The 26,983-nt window shown below is 47.8% G+C and overlaps 1 protein-coding gene across 2 annotated transcripts in view; it reads left to right on the top strand.

Moving 5' to 3' along the window:
- cyp27a3 (cytochrome P450 family 27 subfamily A member 3) overlaps window positions 1–26,983 on the top strand; it is a 101,905-nt gene that overhangs the window by 52,969 nt on the left and 21,953 nt on the right. For both annotated transcript variants that reach the window (XM_072469654.1, XM_072469664.1), the window contains exons 4-7: window positions 8,421–8,618; window positions 9,798–9,961; window positions 21,547–21,713; window positions 23,341–23,422. In XM_072469654.1, the coding sequence (XP_072325755.1) occupies window positions 8,421–8,618; window positions 9,798–9,961; window positions 21,547–21,713; window positions 23,341–23,422 (611 nt within the window). The remainder of the gene's footprint in view (window positions 1–8,420; window positions 8,619–9,797; window positions 9,962–21,546; window positions 21,714–23,340; window positions 23,423–26,983) is intronic.

The raw sequence follows: 26,983 nt of genomic DNA, 5'->3' as shown, positions 1-26,983 counted from the left end.
TGTGACAGGCCCTGCGGCATTACGTGAAGAGCCCCTGTGTCCTCGGTTAGGATTTGCCCCTCGGCTTAATCACGGAAACAGATTATCTGGTCTTTGTCATCTTGTTGTTTGTGGGATCTTGCTGTGTGCAAACTAGGGGGGCGGGATTCCCTCTGCCCAGGCCGAGCCGCAGAATCGCAGTGCCGGACGCGAATCGCGCGATGCCGCCCCGACGCCGGTACGCGGATTGTTGGAGAGCGGAGAATCGGTGCCACTGGCGCCGGCGTGGTCGGCACGGCGCCGGTCGGTGGCCGCTCTACACGGCCTCCCCGGCGATTCTCCTCCCAGGTTGGGCCGTAAAAAAATCCGAGTCCCGCCGGCGCTTTCCACACCTGCTCTTACCTGGCGGGACATCGACGTGCATCCATCCGGGGGAGGCCTGGTGGGGAGAGGTGGGGGAGGGGGGTCCGACCCCGGGGGTCCTCCGCTGTGGCCTGGCCTGCGATCGGGGCCTACTGATCGGCGGGCCGGCCTCTCGGGCTGGGGGCCTCTTTTGTTCCGCGCCGGCCCCTGTAGCCCTACGCCATGTTGCGTCAGGGCCGGCGCGGAGAAGGGACCCACTGCGCATGTGTGCAATCGCATTGGTCGCACTGCGCGTGCACGCAATCGCATTGGTCGCACTGCGCGTGCACGCAATCGCGCCGGCCCCACTGCGCATGTGCAGACCCGCGGCGCCCATCTGAAGCCAGGATCGGCAGCTGGAGCGGCGTGGGTCACTCCAGTGCCGTGCTGGCCCCCTGTAGGTGTCAGAATCCCTGCTCCTGAGGGCATGTTGCGCCATCGATAAACGCGACGGCGTTTACGACGGCGTCAACACTTAGCCCCAGGATCAGAGAATCCCACCCCTTTGTGTCATGTTTCCAACATGCCAGCAGTGACTGCACATAGTTTTGGGATGTCCCAAGGTTGTGAAAGGTACCATATCATTTTTGTAGTGTAGGAAACGCAGCAGCAAATTTGTGTCCAGAAAGATCCCACAAAATGCATTTGTGCTAATGACCAAATAACCGGTTCGATTGATGTAACATTTGGCTGCTGCTCTTCAAAGTACCTAACATTACACATTAAGGACGGCACCTCTGCCTGTATGGCACTCACTCCCTCAGTACGATCGCAGGGCCAGCCAGGATTGCGGCCCGCAGTCGACTGGAGTGGGGCTTGAACACACAACCTTCTGACTCAAAGACAGGATTGCTCCCGCTGGACCAGGTCCGATATCTCAAAAGAGCCTGCTGTGACACGCTAGAGAAACCAGTGTCAGATTCATGAAGGACCACATGTCAACGAGAGCACAGGCCAAAGACTGAGCAACCTTTTTACGGCAGCTGACTGGACCCTGACCTGGGTTGGAATGTTGTCTGCAAAGGCAATGCACTCTGATAATAATTAACTGTCCCTCAGTTTCTCATATGCTGCAGCCTAGGGATGGCCCGGTGGCACAGTGGTTAGCACAGTTGCTTCACAGCGCCAGGGTCCCAGGCTCAATTCCAACCTCGAGTGACTGTCTGTGTGGAGTCTGCACATTCTCCCCGTGTTTCCTCCGCGTGCTCCGGTTTCCTCCCACAGTCCAAAGATGCGCAGGTTAGGTGGATTGAACACGTGAAAATTGCCCTTCCTGTCCAAAAGCGTTCGATGGGATTACGGGGTTAAGGTGGAGGTGCTCTTACCAAGGGCTGGTGCAGACTAGATGGGCCGAGTGGCCTCTTTCTGCACTGTAAATTCTATGATCTATGATCTAGGTGGGGTGCTCTTTCAGAGAGTCGGTGCAGACTCGATGGGCCGAATGGCCTCCTTCTGCACTGTAGGGATTCTGTAGAATCTAACGAGCGATCTCCATCCCGTCACCCTCCCCGTTCTTTATTTCCCTTTATTGTAACATATTTTCCCCTTATTTTATTGTTAGGGGCAAATTTGAATGCAGGAAGGGGTAAACTTGCTGTCGGAAGGATGAAATGAGGAGAAATTATGGAAAATAAAGGATACAATTCTGAAGGGGTGCAAGAGCAGAGGGACCTGAGGTTATATGTGCATAAATCATTGAACGTGGCAGGTCAGGTAGTTAAAAGCTCACACGGACTGTATAAATAGAGGCCGTAGAGCACAAATACAAGAATGCTGTGGTCAACCCTCAATTATGGTCTAAAGTGGATTATTCTGTCCCAGTGGAGTTAAGGCCAGGATGAGATCAGCCGTGATCGAATGGCGGAGCAGATTCGATGGTCCAAAAGGCCTAATTCTTCTCCTATATCTTATGAACGTATGAGAAGAGGAGGTTGAGATAAAGGGTCTGGACATAGTAGATACTGTTCCCATTGGTGGGGAGATCATAAACCGGAGCATTCTGAGTTAAAGTGATTGGTAAAAGAACAGGAAGCAACACGAGGACAAACTTTTTTTTCTGCAGCGAGTGGTTAGGATCTGCGAATGTGGCGGAGACAGATTCAATTGTGATTTTCGAAAGAGAATTGGTTAATCGCCTGAGGAGAAAATCATTGCAGAGTTATGAGGAAATGGCCCGGGTGTGGGACACGCTGAGTTGTAGGGTGTTGGTTACAGCTCGGGAGGTCTGAAGGAGTCTTTGTAATCATGCACAGGTCAACTGTAAGTCATTATTGACTCTGAGAACCATTTACAAATATACGGTAAAGGGTACAAGCTAGGACCTGTCTCCATGCTTGCTGGTGTCACGTGAGAGCACCTTTAAGAAATGGGTGTTTTTTATAGAATAACTGTAGTGGGTGTACCTTTAAGAAATGGGTGTTTATTACTGCAGTGATGTCAGAGTGTAGGTGGAGCTGGGCTGTGTCAGCTTTTAGTTTCACTTTGGGCAGCACAGTAGCATAGTGATGAGTACAATTGCTTCACAGCTCCAGGGTCCCAGGTTCGATTCCCGGCTTGGGTCACTGTCTGTGCGGAGTCTGCACGTTCTCCCCGTGTGTGCGTGGGTTTCCTCCGGGTGCTCCGGTTTCCTCCCACAGTCCAAAGATATGCAGGTTAGGTGGACTGGCCATGCTAAATTGCCCTTAGTGTCCAAAATTTGCCCTTAGTGTTGGGTGGGGTAACTGGGTTATGGGGATAGGGTGGAGGTGTGCGGTTGGGTAGGGTGCTCTTTCCAAGAGCTGATGCAGACTCGATGGGCTGACTGGCCTCCTGCACTGTAAATTCTATGGAAAAAAAAGCTTGGGTGTGTCTGTTTTTTTGGTTTCATTTCAGTGGTGGAGCTGCAGCCAGCCAAAGAATGTGTACTGCTGTTCTCTCTGCCATGTAAAGACTATCTCTTGATCATTTGGTGAATTCAGAGTTATAACTGTTCTCAGTAGTGAATTTAAACCTGATGTGCTTCTGTTAAAAGTTTTTTTTTAAAGTCTTATGGATGTTAAAAGGAAAGTAAGGATTACTTAGTGTTGTATTCTTTGGGGGTTGTATTTGAATTGATGGTTGCTAAGATGTTCACTGTATGTTTTAAAAAGGTTAACTTGAGTTCCTAGAATAAACATTGTTTTGCTTAAAAAAATACTTTTCCATTTCTGCTGTACCACACCTGTAGAGTGGGCCATGTGCTCCCCATACCACAATCTAGTAAAAGTTGTGGGTCAGGTGAACTCCATGATACACTTTGGGGTTCTCTAAACCCTGGCCCATAACACTGGTACACACGTCTCTGTCCAACACTAGGCTGATCCTGGGTGGGTGCTCTCTCACATCACTGTGTGGCTCTGTACTCAGTCTCACATTAATCTTATAAGTGCCAGACACTTTTACTATGCCGCCAAGGGGACGATGGACCAAATGGACTCCTCCTGTGCCGTGTTGTCACATCACATTATTCTATGACTTGTTGTGCCTTGTCCCATTCCTGCTGCGAATCAGCGTTCCAACTGCGAACTGTTCAGCCACTCAATTTTCCCAAACTATTCTCCAGCAAACAGCACTAATGCTTACTGAAATTCCTGTGTTTGCAATTGGCTTGAGATGCCTGGACGGTTGGCTGGACGGCTAGTTCATGATCCGGAGTGATGCCGTTAGCGTGGGTTCAATTCCTGTATCAACTGAGGTTATTCATGAAGGCCCTGCTTTCTCAACCTTGCTCCCTGCGCCTGAGGTGTGGTGACCCTCTTGTCCTTCTAGATGGTAGTGGTCTTGGGTCTGGAAGGTGCTGTCTAAGGAACCTTGGTGAGTTACTGCAGTGCATCTTGTAGACGGTGCACACGGTTGTCACTGTTCGGTGATGGTGGAAGGTTTGTGGAAGGAGGAGCAATCAAATGGACTGTTTTGGCCTGGATGGTGTCGAGCTTCTTGAGTGTTGTTGGAGCTGCACTCATCCAGTCAACTGTAGAATATTCCATTACACTCCTGACTTGAGCCTTGTAGATGGTGAACAGGCTTTGAGGGGGGTCAGGAGGTGAGTCACTGTAGGTTTCCTAGCCTTTGACCTGCCCTGGTAGCCACAGTTTTAATGTGGCTAGTCCAGTTTAGTTTCTGATCAATGGTAACACCAGGATATTGATTGTGGGCGATTCAGCGATGGTAATGCCTTTGAATGTCAAGGGGCAGTGGTTAGATTCTCTCTTGTAGGAGATGGCCATTGCCTGGCACTTGTGTGACGCGAACGTAACTTGCCATTTGTCAGCCCGAGCCTGGATATTGCCCAGGTCTTGCTGCATTTGGACATGGACTGCTTGATTATCTGAGGATACTATAGTTCAGTACAAATACTGATTTCCATTCTTCCCTTTTGGATCCTCCCCTTGTCCAGAAGTATCCCTACCCAGCTCTTAAGTACAAGTTTCAATGAGCATCCCCTGCCCTCAGTTCACTCTGCAGCAAAATCTTGTTTACGCTTAAAGGGGCCTACACTGCTAACATTGATCAGAACATGGTAGAATTTCACAGCTGTGAAAATGTGAGCAGAGTTTTCAGGGCAGATTGTTGGGTGTGGGTTGGCCTGAAGTCTCCTCGGTGAGATGGGTGCTCTTAATAAAAAGATTTATTTTTACAGCTTTGTAGTTACAGAGCATCAACCAGGCATCTCAAGGATTTGAAACTGATCTGGGGTGTAATTTCTTCTCTCAGGGGATTGCTAATCTTTGGAATTCTCATCCACAGCGAACAGTGGAGGTTGAGTCATTGAATATAGTCAATGTTGATTTAGACAGGGTTTTGTTCTACAAGGAAGTCAAGGCTTACAAGGCTTCGGGCAGCAGGGTAGCACAGTGGATAGCACTGCAACTTCACAGCGCCAGGGTCCCAGGTTCGATTCCCTGCTGGGTCACTGTCTGTGCGGAGTCTGCACATTCTCCCCGTGTCTGCGTGGGTTTCCTCCGGGTGCTCCGGTTTCCTCGCACAGTCCAAAGACGTGCAGGTTAGGTGGATTGGCCATGATAAATTGCCCTTAGTGTCCAAAAGATTAGGAGGGGCTATTGGGTCACAGAGATCGGGTGGATAGGCTCAAGATCGGTGCAGACTCGATGGGCCGAATGCCTCCTTGCACACTGGATGTTCTATGTTCTAGGTAAGGCAGGCAAGTGGAGTTAAAGTCACAATCAGATCAACCATAATAATCTTTATTAGTGTCACAAGTAGGTTTACATTAACACAGCTATGAAGATAATGTGAAAAGCCCCTAGTCGCCACAGTCCGCCGCCTATTCGGGTACACAGAGGGAGAATTCAGAATGTCCAATTCACCTAACCTGCACGTCTATCGGGACTTGTGGGAGGAAACCGGAGGAAACCCACGCAGACACGGGGAGAACGTGCAGACCCCACACAGACAGTGACCCAAGCCGGGAATCGAACCTGGGACCCGGGCGCTGTGAAGCCACAGTGTTACCCACTGTGCTACCGTGCCGTCCCTGTATTGAATAAACGTATTGAATGGCGGAGCAGGCTCAGTGGGCTAAATGACCTACTCCTACTTTGTATCATCTTATGATGATCATATGATCTTTGCACATTACACAGGGAGGTGGTGCTTAGTGGTATTTTCACTGGACTAGAAATCCAGAGACCAGGGGTAATGCTTTGGGGGCCCAGGTTTCTCCCAACAGTTGGTGAAATTTGAATCCAATAAAAATCTGGAATTAAAAGACGACTGATGAGTTGGATGATCAGCCAGGATCATAATGGATGACGGAGCAGGTGCGAAGGGCCGAATGGCCTCCTCCTGCTCCTATTTTCTTTGTTTCCATGACCACGATTGTTGTAAAAACCCATCTGCCCCATAGACAACGCAGAATCGCCGAGCAGAGACTGATAGCCAAGTTCCGCACGCATGGGTACGGCCTCAACCACACCTTGGAATCATGTCTCACTACATTTACCATTTAACCTGTGATTATCCCTCTCTCCAGTCACACTGTCTGGACCTGTAAAGACTTAATTACCTGCAAAGACTCGTATTCAAAGTATCATCTTGCATCATGGACTTTGTCTATATATGCTGTTTGTGTAACTTACCGCTTCACTCACCTGAGGAAGGAGCTGCCCTCCGAAAGCTAGTGCTTCCAAACAAACCTATTGGACTTTAACCTGGTCTCGTAAGACCTCTTACTGTACCCACCTCAGTCCAACGCCGGCATCTCCGCACCTTAGGGAAGGAAATCTGCCATCCTTACCCGGTTTGGCCTACATGTTACTCCAGATCCACAGCTTTGTGGTTGACTCTGAAATGGCTTGGCAGAACATTCACTTCAAGGGCAATTAGGAAAGGGAAATAGCTGCTGGCCCAGGCAGCGAGGCTCACATCCCCTTAAATGCTTTTTAAAAAACTATTAGTGGGGAGTTGTGTGAAAATGGCTTCTATATTTTCCACATTACACTTAAAAAAAAGTATTAATTTATTTGGGACATTCTGTGGTTGAGTGATATACTATATATTTTTATAAAGTCCTTGTTCAATATTAAACTTTAACAACCTTGGACATGCATACAAAAGAAGCAAACTAGAAATTGCACCTGAGAACCTAATTCAACAAGTGAAGACGGCATTCAGTAGAGGCGTAGCTCCGCCAATCTGGGTTAACTCAATGTTATTACAGTCACGTAGCTCTCCCTTGAGGCTGTTCCCTCTCTGGCTGATGTTCCGTAACGACAAAGCTGATAAAAGGATTCTTTTCATTGAGAGCTTCCATCTCACTTAGCAGGCTTCAGCCCACTCCCACATCCATCAGCCTGCTCTGAAAACTCAGCTCATAGCTTAACAGCCACGAGAAATGGCACCACAGCAGATGAGACAATCCACAACGTTTTAAGATAATAAGCAGTGACTTAATTAAAACGGCTTGCAACCTACTAACAGAGAAAGTCAATTTGCCTATCCTGCAATGCGAATGGATCGTTTCAGGGATTTAAGTTCGGGATGGGCAATGAATGCTGGCCTAGCCAGCCGAGCCCACACCCCATGGCTGAAAAAAAAAGAAATGCCAAGACCCTGGGCGGGATTCTCCAATAATGGGGCCATGTCCCCACACCCGCAAAATAATGCGCGTGAATCACACTGGATTTACCTGGAGTAAGTCCAGGGTGATTCTGCGATTTGCAGGGGTCGACCCACACCGCGGACCGGCAACAAGAAGATAGACCCCCCCCCCCAGATAGCCCCCGATCAATAGCCTGGCTGTCCTGGAAGTGCCCCCCCCCCCCCCCCCCCCCCCCCGCCGGTGAATGATCCCCCCCGCCACCCACCAGGGTGGCCGCGGACTGAGTCCGCAGCCGCCATGCCGAGTGCCAGCCGGGTGGAACCATGAGAGAACCACGCTGGCGGGAACTTGGCCAGCTGCACTGTGAGAACCGCCGGGGGGGACTGGAGAATTACGGGAGCAGCGTTGGGGACGATCCCGAGTCTGACGTTTATTCTGCGCCCCCGCGCCGAGCGCGATTTCGGCGCAGACGCTCGGAGAATCCTGCCCCCTGTTCCACATCTTTGGCCAAATCTGATCAGTCCTGCCTTGGGCCGAACCCTATCTGTGTACCAGTGTTTACTGAAATCCATGCCATTATTTGTTTGTGAGATATATTGTTTAGAGACAGGCAGATAACCAAGCAGGGATGAGAAGGTTACCTCCACCTACCAGCAGTGGCAGAGGTCGAAGTTTTTGACACCATATAATTAAAGTTTCCGGACTTCTGTGATACATTGTTCAACTCTACTTTCCAAATCGGAGCACATTCTCGCTGAAGTAAAACGGAGGAATGTTGCTGAGTGCAACATTAAAACCAAACCTGAATGACCCTTTGTTCCGAACGTTTGTCCCTCAAAAGTTATTCAAGTTTAAAGTTGCACAAGGATTTTCTAACAGGCCCTTTCTTTCATTTGATTGTCACCGGTTGTGCCAGCAAGCTGTCAATGTCTTTCTCTTTTGTGTGCCTTTCTTCTCTCAGCGATCTGCACCATACTGTTCGAAACGAGGATGGGATGCCTGGAGGACGACATTCCCGAGGAAACGCAGAGGTTCATCGAGGCCGTGTTCGAGGTGTTCCGCCTCTCTGCCATCGTTATCTTCTTCCCCAAGGCAATGTGGCCATTCCTGTCCCAGTGGAAGCAATTTGTAGCAGCGTGGGACTATCTCTTTTACATCAGTAAGATTACATTATTAACAGTGGGATATTTAGTGAGGTTCTTCTTATTTACGTTAAAAATGAGCAAGAATATGTCCAGGAAAGCCCCTGGCAATGTTAACAAAGTCAGATACCCCCCCCCCCCCCGGCCCCCGCCACGGCATCCCACCCCGCCCGGCATCCCACCCTGCCCCCGAGACCATAAGTCTCTTCTTCAAAGCTGAGCCGTTAGCCCCATGTCTCTCTCCACAGATGCTGTCAGACCTTTATCCAGCATTTCCTGTTTTTATTTTGAAGTTTAAACATGTTGGGATGAATAGTAATAGTAATAATGATCTTTATCATTGTCACAAGTAGGCTTCCATGAACACTGCCACACTCGGCCGCCTGTTCGGGTACACAGAGGGAGAATTCAGAATGTCCAATTCACCTAATAAGCATATCTTTCGGGACTGGTGGGAGGAAACCGGAGCACCCGGAGGAAACCCACGCAGACACGGGGAGAACGTGCAGACTCCGCACAGACAGTGACCCAAGCCGGGACTCGAACCCGGGACCCTGGCGCTGTCAAGCAACAGTGCTAACCATTGAGCTCATCGGGCCAGTCTCCAGTGTTACGCAAGGCGAGCAGCTGTGGAAATCAGAAGGCCACCCACCATTTTGAAATAACCAATTAACTTAGCGATTGGGCTTGTGAAAGAGTCGCTTCCCTGTACCATTTTGTCGCCCGCTGCATTTCTTGGCCATCGGGCAGGGAAAGGTCTGGGAGTGCTTTGCAGCCGATATGACGAGGTAGAACACGGGTGGAGGGAAAGGTCCGGCACTAGGGCCTTGGCTGCATGTGAGCAGCAGTTTCTGCTGGAAAACTTGTATGCTTTTGGACCTAATTTGTGCACTTTGAGCCTGCACTAGGGGAAACGAGTGATTGAGAGAGCAAGGGACCATTAAGTGCGTAACCGTTTCCGATTTCCACTTCATGTCACACCCCCTCTGCCCTCTGACATCCCGGCCTAGACTCCTGATTGGGTGCGGAGCCCCCATTTGCACTGTTAATTGGCCCCATCCCATTAGTCATCTGACACTTGATTCGCCCAGTCAAGGGGATGCGTGTGAGCAGACCACTCACTTTCCATTCTGCTTGCCTCTCTGATCCTCTCTACCAACTACTTTAATTGCCAGTTGTGTTTCTTTAACTTCTAGCTGAGAAGCTGGTGAACAAGAAAATCAAAGAGACGAACGAGAGGATTGAGAAAGGATGTTCAGTGGAAGGGGAGTACCTCACCTACCTGCTGACCAGTACCAAGATGACTCCTGTGGATATCTATGGCAGTCTGTGTGAGCTGCTGCTAGCTGCAGTGGACACCGTAAGGACAACATGATATTAATAAATGAAATGAAATGAAATGAAAATCGCTTATTGGCACAAGTAGGCTTCAAATGAAGTTACTGTGAAAAGCCCCTAGTCGCCATATTCTGGCGCCTGTTCGGGGAGGCTGTTATGGGAATTGAACCATGCTGCTGGCCTGGTCTGCTTTCAAAGCCAGCGATTTAGCTCTGTGCTAAACAGCTAAATGTGCGTTACGCTAATCGCAACAAACTCGATCCCACTGAGGAGACCTACTTACCGGGTGAAGTTGCGCCTTTATGGAATCAAGTGCGTTGTCACGGGATAACTCAAGCAATGCCTAGGAAAGGAGAATTCTTTTTAAGAGGAGAGTGACGAGCAAATATTGGTGTTCAGAGGGATTTCGGTGTCTTTTTATAGAAACCACAGAGTTAACAGTCAGGTACAGCCAGCAATCAGGAAGACAAATAGTATGTTCATCTTCAATGCAAAGAAGTCTTGTTGAAACCATATCGGATTTGGTGAGACCATACCTGGGGCACTGTGTACAGTTTTGTACTTGTTACCTAAGGAAGGATGTATTTCCCTTCGAGGTGTGGTGTTCTTTGTTTTGTAAATCAGGATGTCTTGAGAACGTAGTGTTGAACAAAGAACATCAAGCTAAGTAAATGAATAAAGCTGATTTATATATACTACTTAAATAAGATTTGAATAAGTCACAAGGTATAAGTTATTGAATTAAACTATACGATGTCTCTAACTACAGAACTCCACACTATGAACAAAAAACAATACAGCACAGGAACAGGCCCTTCGGCCCTCTAAGCCTGTACCGGTCATGATACCACCCTTGGCCAAAGCCCTCAGCACATCCTTGTGTCATATCCCTCTATACTCATCCTATCCAAGTATTTGTTGTTTGTGCAGACACTCGCCCTCGGCTCCTTACATAATACCCAGTTCACAAATCTTGGTTCAATGCCAAACCACTCCAGAATTGCCATCAAGTAATGAAATTCGGCATGTCCACATTAACCCTTACCAACTTTTACAGATGCACCATAGAAAGCATCCTATCGGGCTGCATCACAGCCTGGTATGGCAACTGCTCGGCCCAGGACCGCAAGAAACTTCAGAGAGTCGTGAACACCGCCCAGTCCATCACACAAACCTGCCTCCCATCCATTGACTCCATCTACACCTCCCGCTGCCTGGGGAAAGCGGGCAGCATAATCAAAGATCCCTCCCACCCGGCTTACTCACTCTTCCAACTTCTTCCATCGGGCAGGAGATACAAAAGTCTGAGAACACGCACGAACAGACTCAAAAACAGCTTCTTCCCCACTGTCACCAGACTCCTAAATGACCCTCTTATGGACTGACCTCATTAACACTACACCCTGTATGCTTCACCCGATGCCAGTGCTTATGTAGTTACATTGTATATGTTGTGTTGCCCTATTATGTATTTTCTTTTATTTCCTTTTCATGTATTTAATGATTTGGTGAGCTGCTCGCAGAAAAATACTTTTCACTCGGTACACGGGACAATAAACAAATCCAATCCAATCCAAGTACCCCCATTCTACCCGGTCAAACGCCTTCCTCAGCATCCAATGCCACAACCACCTCTGCTTCCTTAACTCCGCCGGTGCCATAACGACGTTCAAAACCCTTCTAACGTTTGAAAAGAGCTGCCTCCCTCTCACGAATCCCGTCCGATCCTCACCTATCACCTTCGGGAGGCACTCCTCCAGCCTACCCGCCAGTACCTTCGCCAATACTTTTGCGTCCACATCCAGAAGTGATATGAGCTTATGTATCTCCCAGTCTCCCCCAGGTGGCTCTGACCTGTACAACCTCTCATAAAATTCCTCAAAGACCTTGTTAATCAGATCCGGAGCCACCACCAATTACCCTGCCCTGTCCCTCACCTGAACAATTTCCCTTACCGCTGCCTCCCTCCGCAGCTGACCTGCTAACATACCCCGCCTTATCTCCATGCTCGAAAACTGCACCCCTGGCTCGTCTCAGTTGGCGCACCGCCTTCCTGGTAGATGGTCAAAGCTCGCCTGTAGTTCCTTCCTCTTTTCCAGCTTTGCTGGGTCCCCATTCTCTGCATAACTCCTATCTACCTCCAGCATCTCATCTATTACCCTCTGCCGCTCCAACCTCTCCGCTTTGTCCACCCTGGCCTTAAACGAGATCACCTCACCCCTCACACCGCCTTTAGAGCCTCCCAGACAACTGCCTTCGACACCTCACCCGCACAGTTGAAACCTACATATTCCTCAATTTCCTTTTCAGCTTTGTCACAGAACCCTTGGTCCCCCAAAAGCCCCACATCTAATTTCCACCCTGGCCTCTGCGCTGCCCCCTTCTCCAGTACCATATCCACCCAATGCGGAGCATGATCTGACACTGCAATTGCCGAGTATTCCGACCCCTTAGCCCCAGCCAGCAAAGCCTTCCCCACCACGAAAAAGTCGATCCGCGAGTATATCTTATGGACTGCTGAGAAAAACGAGTACTCCCGTTCCCTCGGGTGCAGAAACCTCCTAAGTTCCACCCCTCCCATTTCCACCATTAGCCAAGCCAACGCCTTTGCCCCCCCCCCCGGTCCAAAAAAGCAACCCTCCATACCCCCCTCCCCGCTGTACATAAATAATAAATTAACATTAACACCCCGACTTAGCACAACAAATATATACACCCCCTCGGACCCCCCAGTGTAAATAACAAAAACAAAAATAAAGTAAACCCCCCCCCCCCTCCGAGTTGCTGCTGCCATTGACCAATGTCTACCGTTCTGCCAGGAAGTCTAAGAACGGTTGCCACCGCCTAAAGAACCCTTGTACCAACCCTCTCAAGGCGAATTTCACCCTCTCCAACTTAATAAACCCCGCCATATCGCTGATCCAGGATTCCACGCTTGGGGGCCTCACATCCTTCCACTGGAGAAGAATCCTCCGCCGGGCTACCAGGGATGCAAAGGCCAGAATACCGGCCTCTTTCGCCTCCTGTACTCCCGGCTCCTCTGCCAACCCAAATATTGCAAGCCCCCAGCCCGGCTTGACCCTGGAACCTACCACCCTCGACACCGTCCTCGCTACGCCCCTCCAAAATTCCTCCAGCGTGGGCATGCCCAGAACATATGGGTGTGATTGCCTGGACTCCCCATGCACCTAACACACCTGTCCTCACCCCCAAAGAACCGGCTCATCCTTGTCCCGGCCATGTGTGCCCTGTGCAGCACCTTAAGGCTTTCAAACTTTAAAGATGCGCAAGCACCCTTGACCTCTTGACCGGGCCTCCTAACCCCCTCACGGTCCACGTGACTATCCTAACTGGAGGTCTCTCATGCCCCCCCCCGCCCTTCTTATCCACCATCATCATACCACCGGGCCCTGCCCCATGAGCCTGACCTGCCCCTATCCATTGTCAACATCAAACCCCTTCCCCCCCTCCCAAAATCCCCCCCTACATTTCCTCTTGAAAAAACATCTCCCAACATCAAGCCCTTCCCCCCCCTCACTCACCTCGTAGGCCCATCAAAACCTGCTAACCAGGCTCCAATGTCTGCAGTCCTCCTCTCACCTCACCTCCGTTTACTAGCTGACTTTAGTTAGCTAGCGCGGGTGGCTCCCCCCGCCAAGATATACGGTCCCCTCCCACCCAGTCCCAGAGAAAGAAAAAACAAAAACAACAATCCAACCCATACAATTCACTAAAATAAGATATAACCATCGCAACACAGAATGCCAATCAACCCAACCAATAACTTGAACTCTGTAACAATGTGAAGAGAAGTAAATTACAATACACGTCAGTAAAAAGAAAGTTATAGCATTTATACATTTTCCAGCTCCCCAATCACAGTCCACAGTCTCTCTTCCAGCTCCGCTCCTCACGTCTGTCCCAAGCCTCCCGCCCACACGAACGCCTCAGCCGCCTCCACTAGTCTCTGGCATTATATGTCACCCTCAGCTTCGCCGGGTATATCATACCAAATCGCACCCCCTTGTTGTACAGTGCTGCCTTCACTCGCCCGAATGCCGCTCGTCTTTTTGCCAACTCCACCGTCAAGTCCTGGTAGATCCGAACTCCAGCACCATCCCACCTCGCGCTTCTGCTTCGCCCAGCTTAACACCTTCTCCTTCATGCAGTACTTATGGAAGCAGATAGTTACTGCTCTTGACGGCTCATTCACTTTGGGCTTCGGCCTTAATGACCGATGAGCTCGGTCCAGCTCGTACCGGGAGGGGTTCTCACCCTCCCCCATCAACTCCGCCAACTTCTTAACAAAGTACTCTGTTGGCCTTGGGCCCTCTGTCCCTTCGGGCAAGCCCACAATTCTCAGATTGTGCCGCCTCGAGCGGTACTCCAAGTCCTCTGTTGACCTCCACCACCCTCCGCAGCTTGTCCCCCATCGAGGTGAACTGGTCGCTGTGCTGCGACATGGCCTCCTCCACTTCCTTCATCCTCTTGCCCTGCTCTTTCACCTCGGCCGATGCCTTTGCCACCGCCACCCTCACCGGGCCAATTGCCTCCTTCACCAATGCCTTCAATGCGACTATCTCCTTCCTCAAAGCCTCCATGTGCCTCGCAAACTGCTTTTCCAGCTCCATAGCCATCACCTCGGTCATCTTCTCTGCCGTAAGTAGTGCGGCCCCACCATGCGGTCCGGCATCTGCCATCTTGTCAGCGCTTTTGCTGGTCCCCTCATTCAACGGCGAGCCCGCGTTTCCTCCTTCGACGCTGCTTTTCACATCCTTTAACGACTTATTATTTGTCCTTTTTTTCCTCTTTCTCCTTCTTTACTTCTTCAATCTTTTTTTATAGAAAAACAAGAAATTCTTCCTTCAAAGAAAAACTTTTACAAAGTTTCTTCAAAACTTCTTTCACATCTTTTTTGTATTTCTCAAGATTTCCCCTGGGGCCAGACTTCAGTCTTCTTACAACATTCTAGGCAAGAGCCACCCGGTATGGAACATCTCCAGTACATCATGCCCTGGCTTCGGGCCTTCCGCCTCATCCTCCGTTTGGCTCCGCCCCCCCGCTGCTCTGACCGCCGCTCGCGCTGGGCCCAACGCCTCAGCTCCAGCCGCCCGACACCCGCGCGCGGTTCCTCGCCGGTTTTCAAACCGGCCCCGCTTGACGCCCGGGACGGCCCAGAGGCCGACAACAATCGGGGGGGAGAGCGAAGAATCGGGGAAATCCCCGAAAGCACTGCAAATAGTGGCCACCGTCGGGAGCTCCTCTCGATGCGGCCGACCCGCTTGCAAACGCCACTGGAAGCCCGTATGCTTTTTTGACTGCTGTGTCCACTTGTATTACCACTTTCAAAGGTCTGTGGACCTGCACGTCCAGATCTCTCTGACTTTCTATTTTCCTAAGTGTTTTGCAATTTACGGTATAGTTCCCCTTAATGTTAGACCTACCAAAATGCATTACCTCACATTTGTCTGGATTAAACTCCATTTGCCATTTCTCTGCCCAAGTCTACAACCTATCTATGTCCTGCTGTATCCTCTGACAATCCTCAGCACTATCTGCCACTCCACCAACCTTGGCGTCATCCGCGAACTTACTAATCAGACCAGCTATGCAACTAACCTATTTCACCCGTGTCTGCGTGGGTTTCGGCACCACAACACAAAGATGTGCAGGGTAGGTGGATTGGCCACGCTAAATTGCCCCTTAATTGGAAAAAATGAATTGGGTGTTCTAAATTTATATTTATATTAAAAAAACTAATCTAGCTCATGCCTAAACTCCTTCTCCCAGTATCCCAGGAGTCACCTGATATTTATATGACTGCTGCCTATCTCCATCTGGTGGTGAGAAGTATGAACATCAAATTGTCAACCCTTTGTATTCCTTACATATTGTTATAAAATGAAATGAAATGAACATCGCTTATTGTCACAAGTAGGCTTCAAATAAGTTACTGTGAAAAGCCCCTAGTCGCCACATTCCGGCCCCTGTTCAGGGAGGCTGATACGGGAATTGAACCGTGCTGCTGGCCTGCCTTGGGCTGCTTTCAAAGCCAGTGATTTAGCCCTGTGCTAAACCAACCCCTAAGAAGGAGTGCAACAGAGGTTCACAGGATTGATTCCTGGGATGATGCGGTTGTCTTGCAAGGCGAGATGGAGTTGAGTGGGTCGATATTCTCTGGGGTTTAGAAGAATGAAAAGTGCTCAAGGACCAGCAATGTGGTGGAATTTAAAATGCAGATGGAGGGTGAGAAGGTAAAATCAAACACTAGTGTTTTGTGCTTAAACAAAGGAGATTACAATGGGATGAGAGAAGAACTAGCTAAGGTAGACTGGGAGCAAAGAATTTATGTGAAACAGTTGAGGAACAGTGGAGGACCTTCCAAGCGATTTTTCACAGTGCCCAGCAAAGGTTTATACCAACAAAAAGGAAGGACGGTAGAAAGAGGGAAAATCGACCGTGGATATCTACGGAAATAAGGGAGAGTATCAAATTGAAGGAAAAAGCATACAAAGTGGCAAGGATTAGTGGGAGACTAGAGGACTGGGAAATCTTTATGGGGCAACAGAAAGCTACTAAAAAAGCTATAAAGAAGAGTAAGATAGATTATGAGAGTAAACTTGCTCAGAATATAAAAACAGATAGTAAAAGTTTCTACAAATATATAAAACATAAAAGAGTGGCTAAGGTAAATATTGGTCCTTTAGAGGATGAGAAGGGAGATTTAATAATGGGAGATGAGGAAATGGCTGAGGAACTGAACAGGTTTTTTGGGTCGGTCTTCACAGTGGAAGACACAAATAACATGCCAGTGACTGATGGAAATGAGGCTATGACAGGTGAGGACCTTGAGATGATTGTTATCACTAAAGAGGTAGTGATGGGCAAGCTAATGGGGCTAAAGGTAGACAAGTCCCCTGGCCCTGATGGAATGCATCAGAGTACTAAAAGAGATGGCTAGGGAAATTGCAAATGCACTTGTGATAATTTACCAAAATTCACGAGACTCTGGGGTGGTCCTGGCAGATTGGAAATTAGCAAACATGACACCACTGTTTAAAAAAGGAGGTAGGCAGAAAGCGAGTAATTATAGGCCAGTTAGCTTAACTTCGATAGTCGGGAAGATGCTGGAATCTATCATCAAGGAAGAAATAGCGAGGCATCTGGATGGAAATTGTCCCATTGGGCAGATGCAGCATGGGTTCATAAAGGGCAGGTTGTGCCTAACTAATTTAGTGGAATTTGTTGAGGACATTACCAGTGCGGTAGATAATGGGGAGCCAATGGATGTGGTATGTCTGGATTTCCAGGAAGCTTTTGACAAGGTGCCACACAAAAGTTTGCTGCAGAAGATAAAGGTGCATGGCATTAAGGGTTAAGTAGAAGCATGGATAGAGGATTGGTTAATTAATAGAAGGCAAAGAGTGGGGATTAATGGGTGTTTCTCTGGTTGGCAATCAGTAGCTAGTGGTGTCCCTCAGGGATCAGTGTTGGGCCCACAATTGTTCACAATTTACATCGATGATTTGGAGTTGGGGACCAAAAGCAATGTGTCCAAGTTTGCAGACGAGACTAAGATGAGTGGTAAAGCAAAAAGTGCAGAGGATACCGGAAGTCTGCAGAGGGATTTGGGTAGGTTAAGTGAATGGGCGAGGCTCTGGCAGATGGAATACAATGTTGACAAATGTGAGGTTATCCATTTTGGTAGGAATATCAGCAAAAGGGATTATTATTTAAATGATAAAATATTAAAACATGCTTCTGTGCAGAGAGACCTGGGTGTGCTAGTGCATGAGTCGCAAAACGTTGGTTTACAGGTGCAACAAGTGATTAAGAAGGCAAATGGAGTTTTGTCCTTCATTGCTAGAGGGAAGGAGTTTAAGACTAGGGAGGTTATGCTGCAATTGTATAAGGTGTTAGTGAGGCCTCCGAAAAGTTCCAGAGATGTAGAGGAAAGGATTGCAAAGATGATTCTGGATAGCAACAGGGTAGTTGTTATGGGGGACTTTAACTTTCCAAATATTGACTGGAAACGCTATAGTTCAAGTACTTTAGATGGGTCCGTTTTTGTCCATTGTGTGCAGGAGGGTTTCCTGACACAGTATGTAGATAGGCCAATGAGAGGCAAGGCTATTTTGGATTTGGTACTGGGTAATGAAACGAGACAGGTGTTAGATTTGGAGGTAGGTGAGCACTTTGGTGATAGTGACCACAATTCGATTATGTTTACTTTAGTGATGGAAAGGGATAGGTATATACCGCAGGGCAAGAGTTATATCTGGGGGAAAGGCAATTATGATGCGATGAGGCATGACTTAGGATGCATCGGATGGAGAGGAAAACTGCAGGGGATGGGCACAATGGAAATGTGGAGCTTGTTCAAGGAACAGCTACTGTGTGTCCTTGAGAAGTATGTACCTGTCAGGCAGAGAGGAAATGGTCGAGCAAGGGAACCGTGTTTTACTAAAGCAGTCGAAACACTTGTCAAGAAGGAGGCTTATGTAAAGATGAGACATGAAGGTTCAGTTAGGGCGCTCGGGAGTTACAAGTTAGCTAGGAAGGACCAAAAGAGAGAGCTAAGAAGAGCCAGGAGGGGACATGAGAAGTCTTTGGCAGTCAGGATCAAGGATAACCCTAAAGCTTTCTATAGATATGTCAGGAATAAAAGAATGACTAGGGTAAGAGTAGGCCCAGTCAAAGGCAGTAGTGGGAAGGTGCTAAATGAATATTTTTCATCAGTATTCGCACAGGAAAAAGACAATGTTGTCGAGGAGAATACTGAGATTCAGGCTACTAGACTAGAAGGGCTTGAGATTCATAAGGAGGAGGTGTTAGCAATTCTGGAAAGTGTGAAAATAGATAACTCCCCTGGGCCGGATGGGATTTATCCTAAGATTCTCTGGGAAGCTAGAGAGGAGATTGCTGAGCCTTTGGCTTTGATCTTTACGTCATCTTTGTCTACAGGAATAGTGCCAGAAGACTGGAGGATAGCAAATGCTGTCCCCTTGTTCAAGAAGGGGAGTAGAGACAACCCCGGTAACTATAGACCAGTGAGCCTTAGTTCTGTTGTGGGCAAAATCTTGGAAAGGTTTATAAGAGATAGGATGTATAATCATCTGGAAACGAATAATTTGATTAGAGATAGTCAACACGGTTTTGTGATGGGTAGGTCGTGCCTCACAAACCTTATTGAGTTCTTTGAGAAGGTGACCAAACAGGTGGATGAGGGTGAAGCAGTTGATGTGGTGTATATGGATTTCAGTAAAGCGTTTGATGAGGTTCCCCACGGTAGGCTACTGCAGAAAATATGGAGGCATGGGATTCAGGGTGATTTAGCAGTTTGGATCAGAAATAGCTGGAAGAAGACAAAGGGTAGTGGTTGATGGGAAATGTTCAGACTGGAGTCCAGTTACCAGTGGTGTACCACAAGGATCTGTTTTGGGGCCACTGCTGTTTGTCATTTTTATAAATGACCTGGAGGAGGGCGTAGAAGGATGAGTGAGTACATTTGCAGATGACACTAAAGTCGGTGTAGTTGTGGACAGTGCGGAAGGATGTTACAAGTTACAGAGGAACATAGATAAGCTGCAGCGCTGGGCTGAGAGGTGGCAAATGGAGTTTAATGCAGAAAACTGTGAGGTGATTCATTTTGGAAGGAATAACAGGCAGACAGAGTACTGGGCTAATGGCAAGATTCTTGGCAGTGTGGATGAGCAGAGAGATCTCGGTGTCCATGTACATAGATCCCTGAAAGTTGCCACCCAGGTTGAGAGGGTTGTTAAGAAGGCGTACGGTGTGTTGGCTTTTATTAGTAGAGGGATTGAGTTTCGGAGCCATGAGGTCATGTTGCAGCTGTACAAATCTCTGGTGCGGCCGCATTTGGAGTATTGCGTGCAATTCTGGTCGTCGCATTATAGGAAGGATGTGGAAGCATTGGAAAGGGTGCAGAGGAGGTTTACCAGAATGTTGCCTGGTATGGAGGGAAGACCTTATGAGGAAAGGCTGAGGGACTTGAGGCTGTTTTCGTTAGAGAGAAGAAGGTTAAGAGGTGACTTAATTGAGGCATACAAGATGATCAGAGGATTGGATAGGGTGGACAGTGAGAGCCTTTTTCCTCGGATGGTGATGTCTAGCACGAGGGGACATAGCTTTAAATTGAGGGGAGATAGATAAAAGACAGCTGTCAGAGGTAGGTTCTTTACTCAGAGAGTAGTAAGGGCGTGGAATGCCCTTCTTGCAACAGTCGTGGACTCGCCAACACTAAGGCCATTCAAATGAAATGAAATGAAAATCGCTTATTGTCACAAGTAGGCTTCAATATGTCATTGGATAGACATATGGACGATAAGGGATTAGTGTAGATGGGCTTTAGAGTGGTTTCACAGGTTGGCACAACATTGAGGGCTGAAGGGCCTGTACTGCGCTGTAATGTTCTATGTTCTATGGAATATTGTGTTCAGTTTTGGTCTCCTTACCTGAGAAAGGACGTACTGGCGCTGGAGGGTGTGCAGAGGAGATTCACTAGGTTAATCCCAGAGTTCAGGGGGTTGGATTATGAGGAGAGGCTGAGTACTGGGACTGTACTCGTTGGAATTTAGAAGTATGCGGGGGGGATCTTATAGAAACATATAAAATTATGAAGGGAATAGATAGGATGGATGCGGGCAGGTTGTTTCCACTGGCGGATGAAAGCAGAACTAGGGGGCATAGCCTCAAAATAAGGGGAAGTAGATTTAGGACTGAGTTTAGGAGGAACTTCGTCACCCAAGGGGTTGTGAATTTATGGAATTCTTTGCCCAGTGAAGCAGTTGAGGCTCCTTCATTAAATGTTTTTAAGATAAAGATAGATAGTTTTTTGAAGAATAATGAGATTAAGGGTTATGGTGTTCGGGCGGGAAAGTGGAGCTGAGTCCACAAAAGATCAGCCATGATCTCATTGAATGGCGGAGCAGGCTCGAGGGGCCAGTATAAAATTCTTTGCCGGCTTGACAGGGCAGAGACTGAGAGAATGTTTTCCCCTGGCTGGGAGTCACGAATGAGGGGATCACAGTCAGGTTGAGGACTCAGCCACTCAGCAGTGAGGCGAGGTGAAATGTCTCCGCTCAGAGAGTTGTAGACCTTTGGAATTCGCTGCTTTAAAAGACTGTGCAGCTCAATCATTGAGTGCACTCAAGACTGGGATTGAGAGATTTTTGGGGGTTTTAAGGAATAGGATGGGAAAGGGGAATTGATAAAGAAGATCGCCCACATTCCAAAAAAAAAAGAATTTAGAATATAAGCCAGAAGGTTTGGATTTGAGATCCACTCTGGGACTTAATGGCCATGCACGGTGTGTTCGTGATATGGCCGATAAGTGGCCACTATGGCTATGACAGGCAGTAGGAGTGGTGGAGTCTCTTGGTCAGCCAGAACTGTGTGGTAGCTACAGCAGAACAGCCTCCCTAGGTTAAAGCACAAGCTCTTGTCAGGATATGTGCTCTGCAACACCCATCTTCCTCGCATTGAGAGACTGCTGGTGATTCACAGCATTCACCTTGACTCCGTTGTGTAATTCACCGGATGTCTCTCATGCTCTGCTGGTAAACAGTGAAGCCCCTTGTCTTTCAGACCTCTAACACGACATCTTGGATCCTGTACAATCTGGCCAGGGAGCCGTCCATTCAACAGGAGCTCTACGAAGAAGTGAACAGCGCTTGCCCTGGAGACCAAATCCCAGCAGTGAAAGATTTTGCCCGCATGCCCCTGTTAAAAGCGGTGGCCAAAGAGACTCTGCGGTAGGTTCTGGGTTTACAGCATCTGTTTCCAGCTTTACCCCTCCGGCAGCCATTTTCTGGCTTCTCTGGAGTTTTCGACCCCAAGGTCACTGGGATGTGGATGTAGGGAAACAATGTTTTTTATTGAAGTGTTGGGAGGGGTTGGAAAGGGGGGGGGGGGGTGGAATCGAACACAGTTTTACCCGGATTTCTTCCTGTTAAGGAATGGAGGACAACAAACAGGAGGAGCTCACTTCCCCCCTCCCATTGCGTGCCATTCACTAAGATCACGGTTGATCTGGGGCCTAACTCTGTGTATCCTCCCTAGCCCCATATCCCCAGATACCTTTGAGATTGATAGAGGTTTGTGAATCGGATTTTAAAATCAACAATTGATGTCTAACTAGTTGCTGTTTTCATAAGGGTTCCAAGTTTCTACCACCCTTTATGAGGAAAAGTATTTGCTAATTTCACTCCTGACAGTTCTGATTTAACCCCTGGTCCTGGACATCCCTCCCCCCCCCCCCGCCCGCAGCACCACCCCCGCCCCCCCCCCCACCATGTTCTTCCTACCAAAGTGAATCATTCCGCCAAATGTCTTTTTTAAAAATAGAAATTAGAGTGTCCAATAATTTTTTTCCAATTAAGGGTCAATTTAGCGTGGCCAATCCACCTATCCTGTGCATCTTTTGGGTTGTGTGGGTGAGACCCACGCAGGCACGGGGAGAATATGCAAACTCCACACAGACAGTGGCCCAAGGCCGGGATCGATCCCGGGTCCTCAGTGCCGTAGGCAGCAGTGCTAACCACTGCGAAACCGTGCCGCCCTCAACTTGTCGATGACCTTCTGAACTTGGACCCCGGAAGTGTAGAAGATTTTAGTTCAGACGGGCAGCATGGTCAGCGCAGGCTTGGAGGGCCGAAGGGCCTGTTCCTGTGCTGTACTTTTCTTTGTTCTTTGTTCTACATTATCCTCTTCACAGTTCACAATGCTTCCGCATGTCGGATCATCTGCAGATTTGGATGTTGTGCTCTGGACATCAAGGTCTACGTCATTAATGTATGTCGGGAAAAACAAGGGTCCCAACATTAACCCCCGGGGATCTCCATGACAAACCTTCCTCCAGCCTGAGATCCATTTGCCACAGATTTGACCATTCATGGAACCTGTCACTGTCTCTTTTGCAATTTTATGCTTTTATTTGAACTGCTCACAGTGCCAGCTATCTTTGTGTCTTCGGCAAATTTGGGTGGGTAGCTTTCTATCCTATCCACACCTGTACCCCCAGCCCACATCAAGGGGTTTTCTGGGACAGTCTTGGGGTGGTCCTGGGCCCCATTCAGAATGCCTTTGGCAGGTCCTTTACAGCCTCAGTTGAAAGCTGCTGGAAATCTCTGCGGAGCTCCAGCAGTTAACATTTGGGCCCGTGTCCTTTAGTTCCACTCCCAGGTTTCATTTGAAATAATATTCTGGGTTAACTTTGGCCTTAAAGTATCTTTATATTTCTAACTCTCAGATACCTCCACCTGGTACTCAAACTGCCCCAGTCTTTTCTTATTATTCAACCCTCCTGTTTCACATCATACATGAAATATATCAACGTGTTAACTCAACTGTGAAGTAACGCTCTCCTTCCTTCTGATGCAGGATGTACCCTGTCGTAACTGGTAATGCTCGGCTCATAGTGGAGAAGGACGTGGTGGTTGGAGGATACCATTTCCCGAAGAACGTTAGTACTGATTTTAAAACCTACGAGAAAGTGCCGCTATAGAGTGTCTGCCATTTATCGACGGATTTTCCACGCCCCAATTCACACCATCGCCCCCCCCCCCCACACACACACACACCACTCACCACAACCACCACCACAACGCCACCCAAGCCATCTTCAAATCCACAAATCAACACCTCGGGTCTCCCCAGGAACTGAGGGGTTCTGGCTGCTCGTGTGATCACTGAATGGACGTAATCAGTGACCCCCACCTCCCTTCCCATAGTGGGATATCTGACAAAGACGGGTGTTTCTCAGTGACTCTTGGCAGGGAGATGGGTACCTATACACTGTAATCTCTCAATCCCTCTCATTCAGGGTGATATCTGTACACTGTAATCTCTCAATTCCTCTCATTCAGGGAGATATCTGTACACTAATCTCTCAATCCCTCTCATTCAGGGAGATATCTGTACTCTGTAATCTCTCAATCCCTCTCACCCAGGGAGATATCTGTACACTAATCTCTCAATCCCTCTCATTCAGGGAGATATCTGTACACTGTAATCTCTCAATCCCTCTCACCCAGGGAGATATCTGTACACTAATCTCCCAATCCCTCTCACCCAGGGAGATATCTGTACACTAATCTCTCAATCCCTCTCATTCAGGGAGATATCTGTACACTGTAATCTCTCAATCCCTCTCATTCAGGGTGATATCTGTACTCTGTAATCTCTCAATCCCTCTCATTCAGGGTGATATCTGTACGCTGTAATCCCTCAATCACTCTCATTCAGGGAGATATCTGTACACTGTAATCTCTCAATCCCTCTCATTCAGGGAGATATCTGTACACTGTAATCTCTCAATCCCTCTCACGCAGGGAGATATCTGTACACTAATCTCTCAATCCCTCTCATTCAGGGAGATATCTGTACACTGTAATCTCTCAATCCCTCTCATTCAGGGAGATATCTGTACTCTGTAATCTCTCAATCCCTCTCATTCAGGGAGATATCTGTACACTGTAATCCCTCAATCCCTCTCATTTAGGGAGATATCTGTACTCTGTAATCCCTCAAACCCTCTCATTCAGGGAGATATCTGTACAATGTAATATCTCAATCCGGTTATTCAGGGAGATATCTGTACACTGTAATCCCTCAATCCACCTCATTCAGGGTGAAATCTGTACACTGTAATCTGTCAATCCCTCTCATTCAGGGAGGTATCTGTACACTGTAATCTCTCAATCTCTCTCATTCAGGGAGATATCTGTACACTGTAATCTCTCAATCCCTCTCACACAGGGAGATATCTGTACTCTGTAATCTCTCAATCCCTCTCATTCAGGGAGATATCTGTACACTGTAATCCCTCAATCCCCCTCATTCAGGGAGATATCTGTACACTGTAATCTCTCAATCACTCTAATTCAGGGAGATATCTGTACACTGTAATCTCTCAATCCCTCTCATTCAGGGAGATATCTGTACACTGTAATCCCTCAATCCCTCTCATTTAGGGAGACATCTGTTCACTGTAATCTCTCAAACTCTCTCAGGGAGATATCTGTACACTGTAATCCCTCAATCCCTCTCATTCAGGGAGATATCTGTACACTGTAATCTCTCAATCACTCTAATTCAGGGAGATATCTGTACACTGTAATCTCTCAATCACTCTAATTCAGGGAGATATCTGTACACTGTAATCTCTCAATCCCTCTCATTCAGGGAGATATCTGTACACTGTAATCCCTCAATCCCTCTCATTCACATAGACATCTGTACACTGTAATCTCTCAATCCCTCTCATTCAGGGAGATATCTGTACACTGTAATCTCTCAATCCCTCTCATTCAGGGTGATATCTGTACGCTGTAATCCCTCAATCTCCCTCATTCCTGGAGATATCTGTACACTGTAATCTCTCAATCCCTCTCATTCAGGGTGATATCTGTACTCTGTAATCTCTCAATCCCTCTCATTCACGGAGATATCTATACACTGTAATCCCTTAATCCCTCTCACCCAGAGTGATATCTGTAGGCTGTAATCTGTCAATCCCTCTCATTCAGGGAGATATCTGTACACTGTAATCCCTCAACCCCTCTCATTCAGGGAGAGATCTGTACACTGTAATCCCTCAATACCTCTCACTCAGGGAGATATCTGTACACTGTAATCCCTCAATCCCTCTCATTCAGGGTGATATCTGTACACTGTAATGTCGCAATCCCTCTCACTCAGGGAGATATCTGTACACTGTAATCCCTCAACCCCTCTCATTCAGGGTGATATCTGTACACTGTAATCCCTCAATCACTCTCATTCAGGGTGATATCTGTACACTGTAATCCCTCAATCACTCTCATTCAGGGAGATATCTGTACACTGTAATCTCTCAATCCCTCTCATTCAGGGTGATATCTGTACGCTGTAATCTCTCAATCACTCTCATTCAGGGTGATATCTGTACACTGTAATCTCTCAATCCCTCTCATTCAGGGAGATATCTGTAAACTGTAATTCCTCAATCCCTCTCATTCACAGAGATATCTGTACACTGTAATCCCTCAATCCCCCTCATTCATGGAGATATCTGTACACTGTAATCCCTCAATCCCTCTCATTCGGGGTGATATCTGTACACTGTAATGTCTCAATCCCTCTCATTGACGGAGATATCTATACACTGTAATCCCTCAATCCCTCTCACCCAGAGTGATATCTGTACACTGTAATCTGTCAATCCCTCTCACTCAGGGAGATATCTGTACACTGTAATCCCTCAATCCCTCTCATTCAGGGTGATATCTGTACACTGTAATCCCTCAATCCCGCTCATTCACAGAGATATCTGAACACTGTAATCTCTCAATCCCTCTCATACAGGGAGATATCTGTACTCTGTAATCTCTCAATCCCTCTCATTCAGGGAGATATCTGTACACTGTAATCCCTCAATCACTCTAATTCAGGGAGATATCTGTACACTGTAATTCCTCAATCCCTCTCATTCAGGGTGATATCTGTAAACTGTAATCCCTCAATCACTCTCATTCAGGGAGATATCTGTACACTGTTAACTCTCAATCCCTCTCATTCAGGGAGATATCTGTACGCTGTAATCTCTCAACCACTCTCATTCACAGAGATATCTGTACACTGTAATCTCTCAATCCCTCTCATTCAGGGAGATATCTGTACACTGTAATCCCTCAATCCCGCTCATTCACAGAGATATCTGAACACTGTAATCTCTCAATCCCTCTCATTCAGGGAGATATCTGTACACTGTAATCCCTCAATCCCCCTCATTCATGGAGATATCTGTACACTGTAATCTCTCAATCCCTCTCATTCAGGGTGATATCTGTACACTGTAATCCCTCAATCCCGCTCATTCACAGAGATATCTGAACACTGTAATCTCTCAATCCCTCTCATTCAGGGAGATATCTGTACACTGTAATCCCTCAATCCCCCTCACTCAGGGAGATATCTGTACACTGTAATCTCTCAATCCCTCTCATTCAGGGTGATATCTGTACGCTGTAATCTCTCAATCCCT

Source organism: Scyliorhinus torazame, chromosome 2 (genome assembly GCF_047496885.1).
Source record: "Scyliorhinus torazame isolate Kashiwa2021f chromosome 2, sScyTor2.1, whole genome shotgun sequence".
NCBI classification, from domain to species: Eukaryota; Metazoa; Chordata; class Chondrichthyes; order Carcharhiniformes; family Scyliorhinidae; genus Scyliorhinus; species Scyliorhinus torazame.
This window is presented reverse-complemented; position numbering and strand designations above follow the sequence as displayed.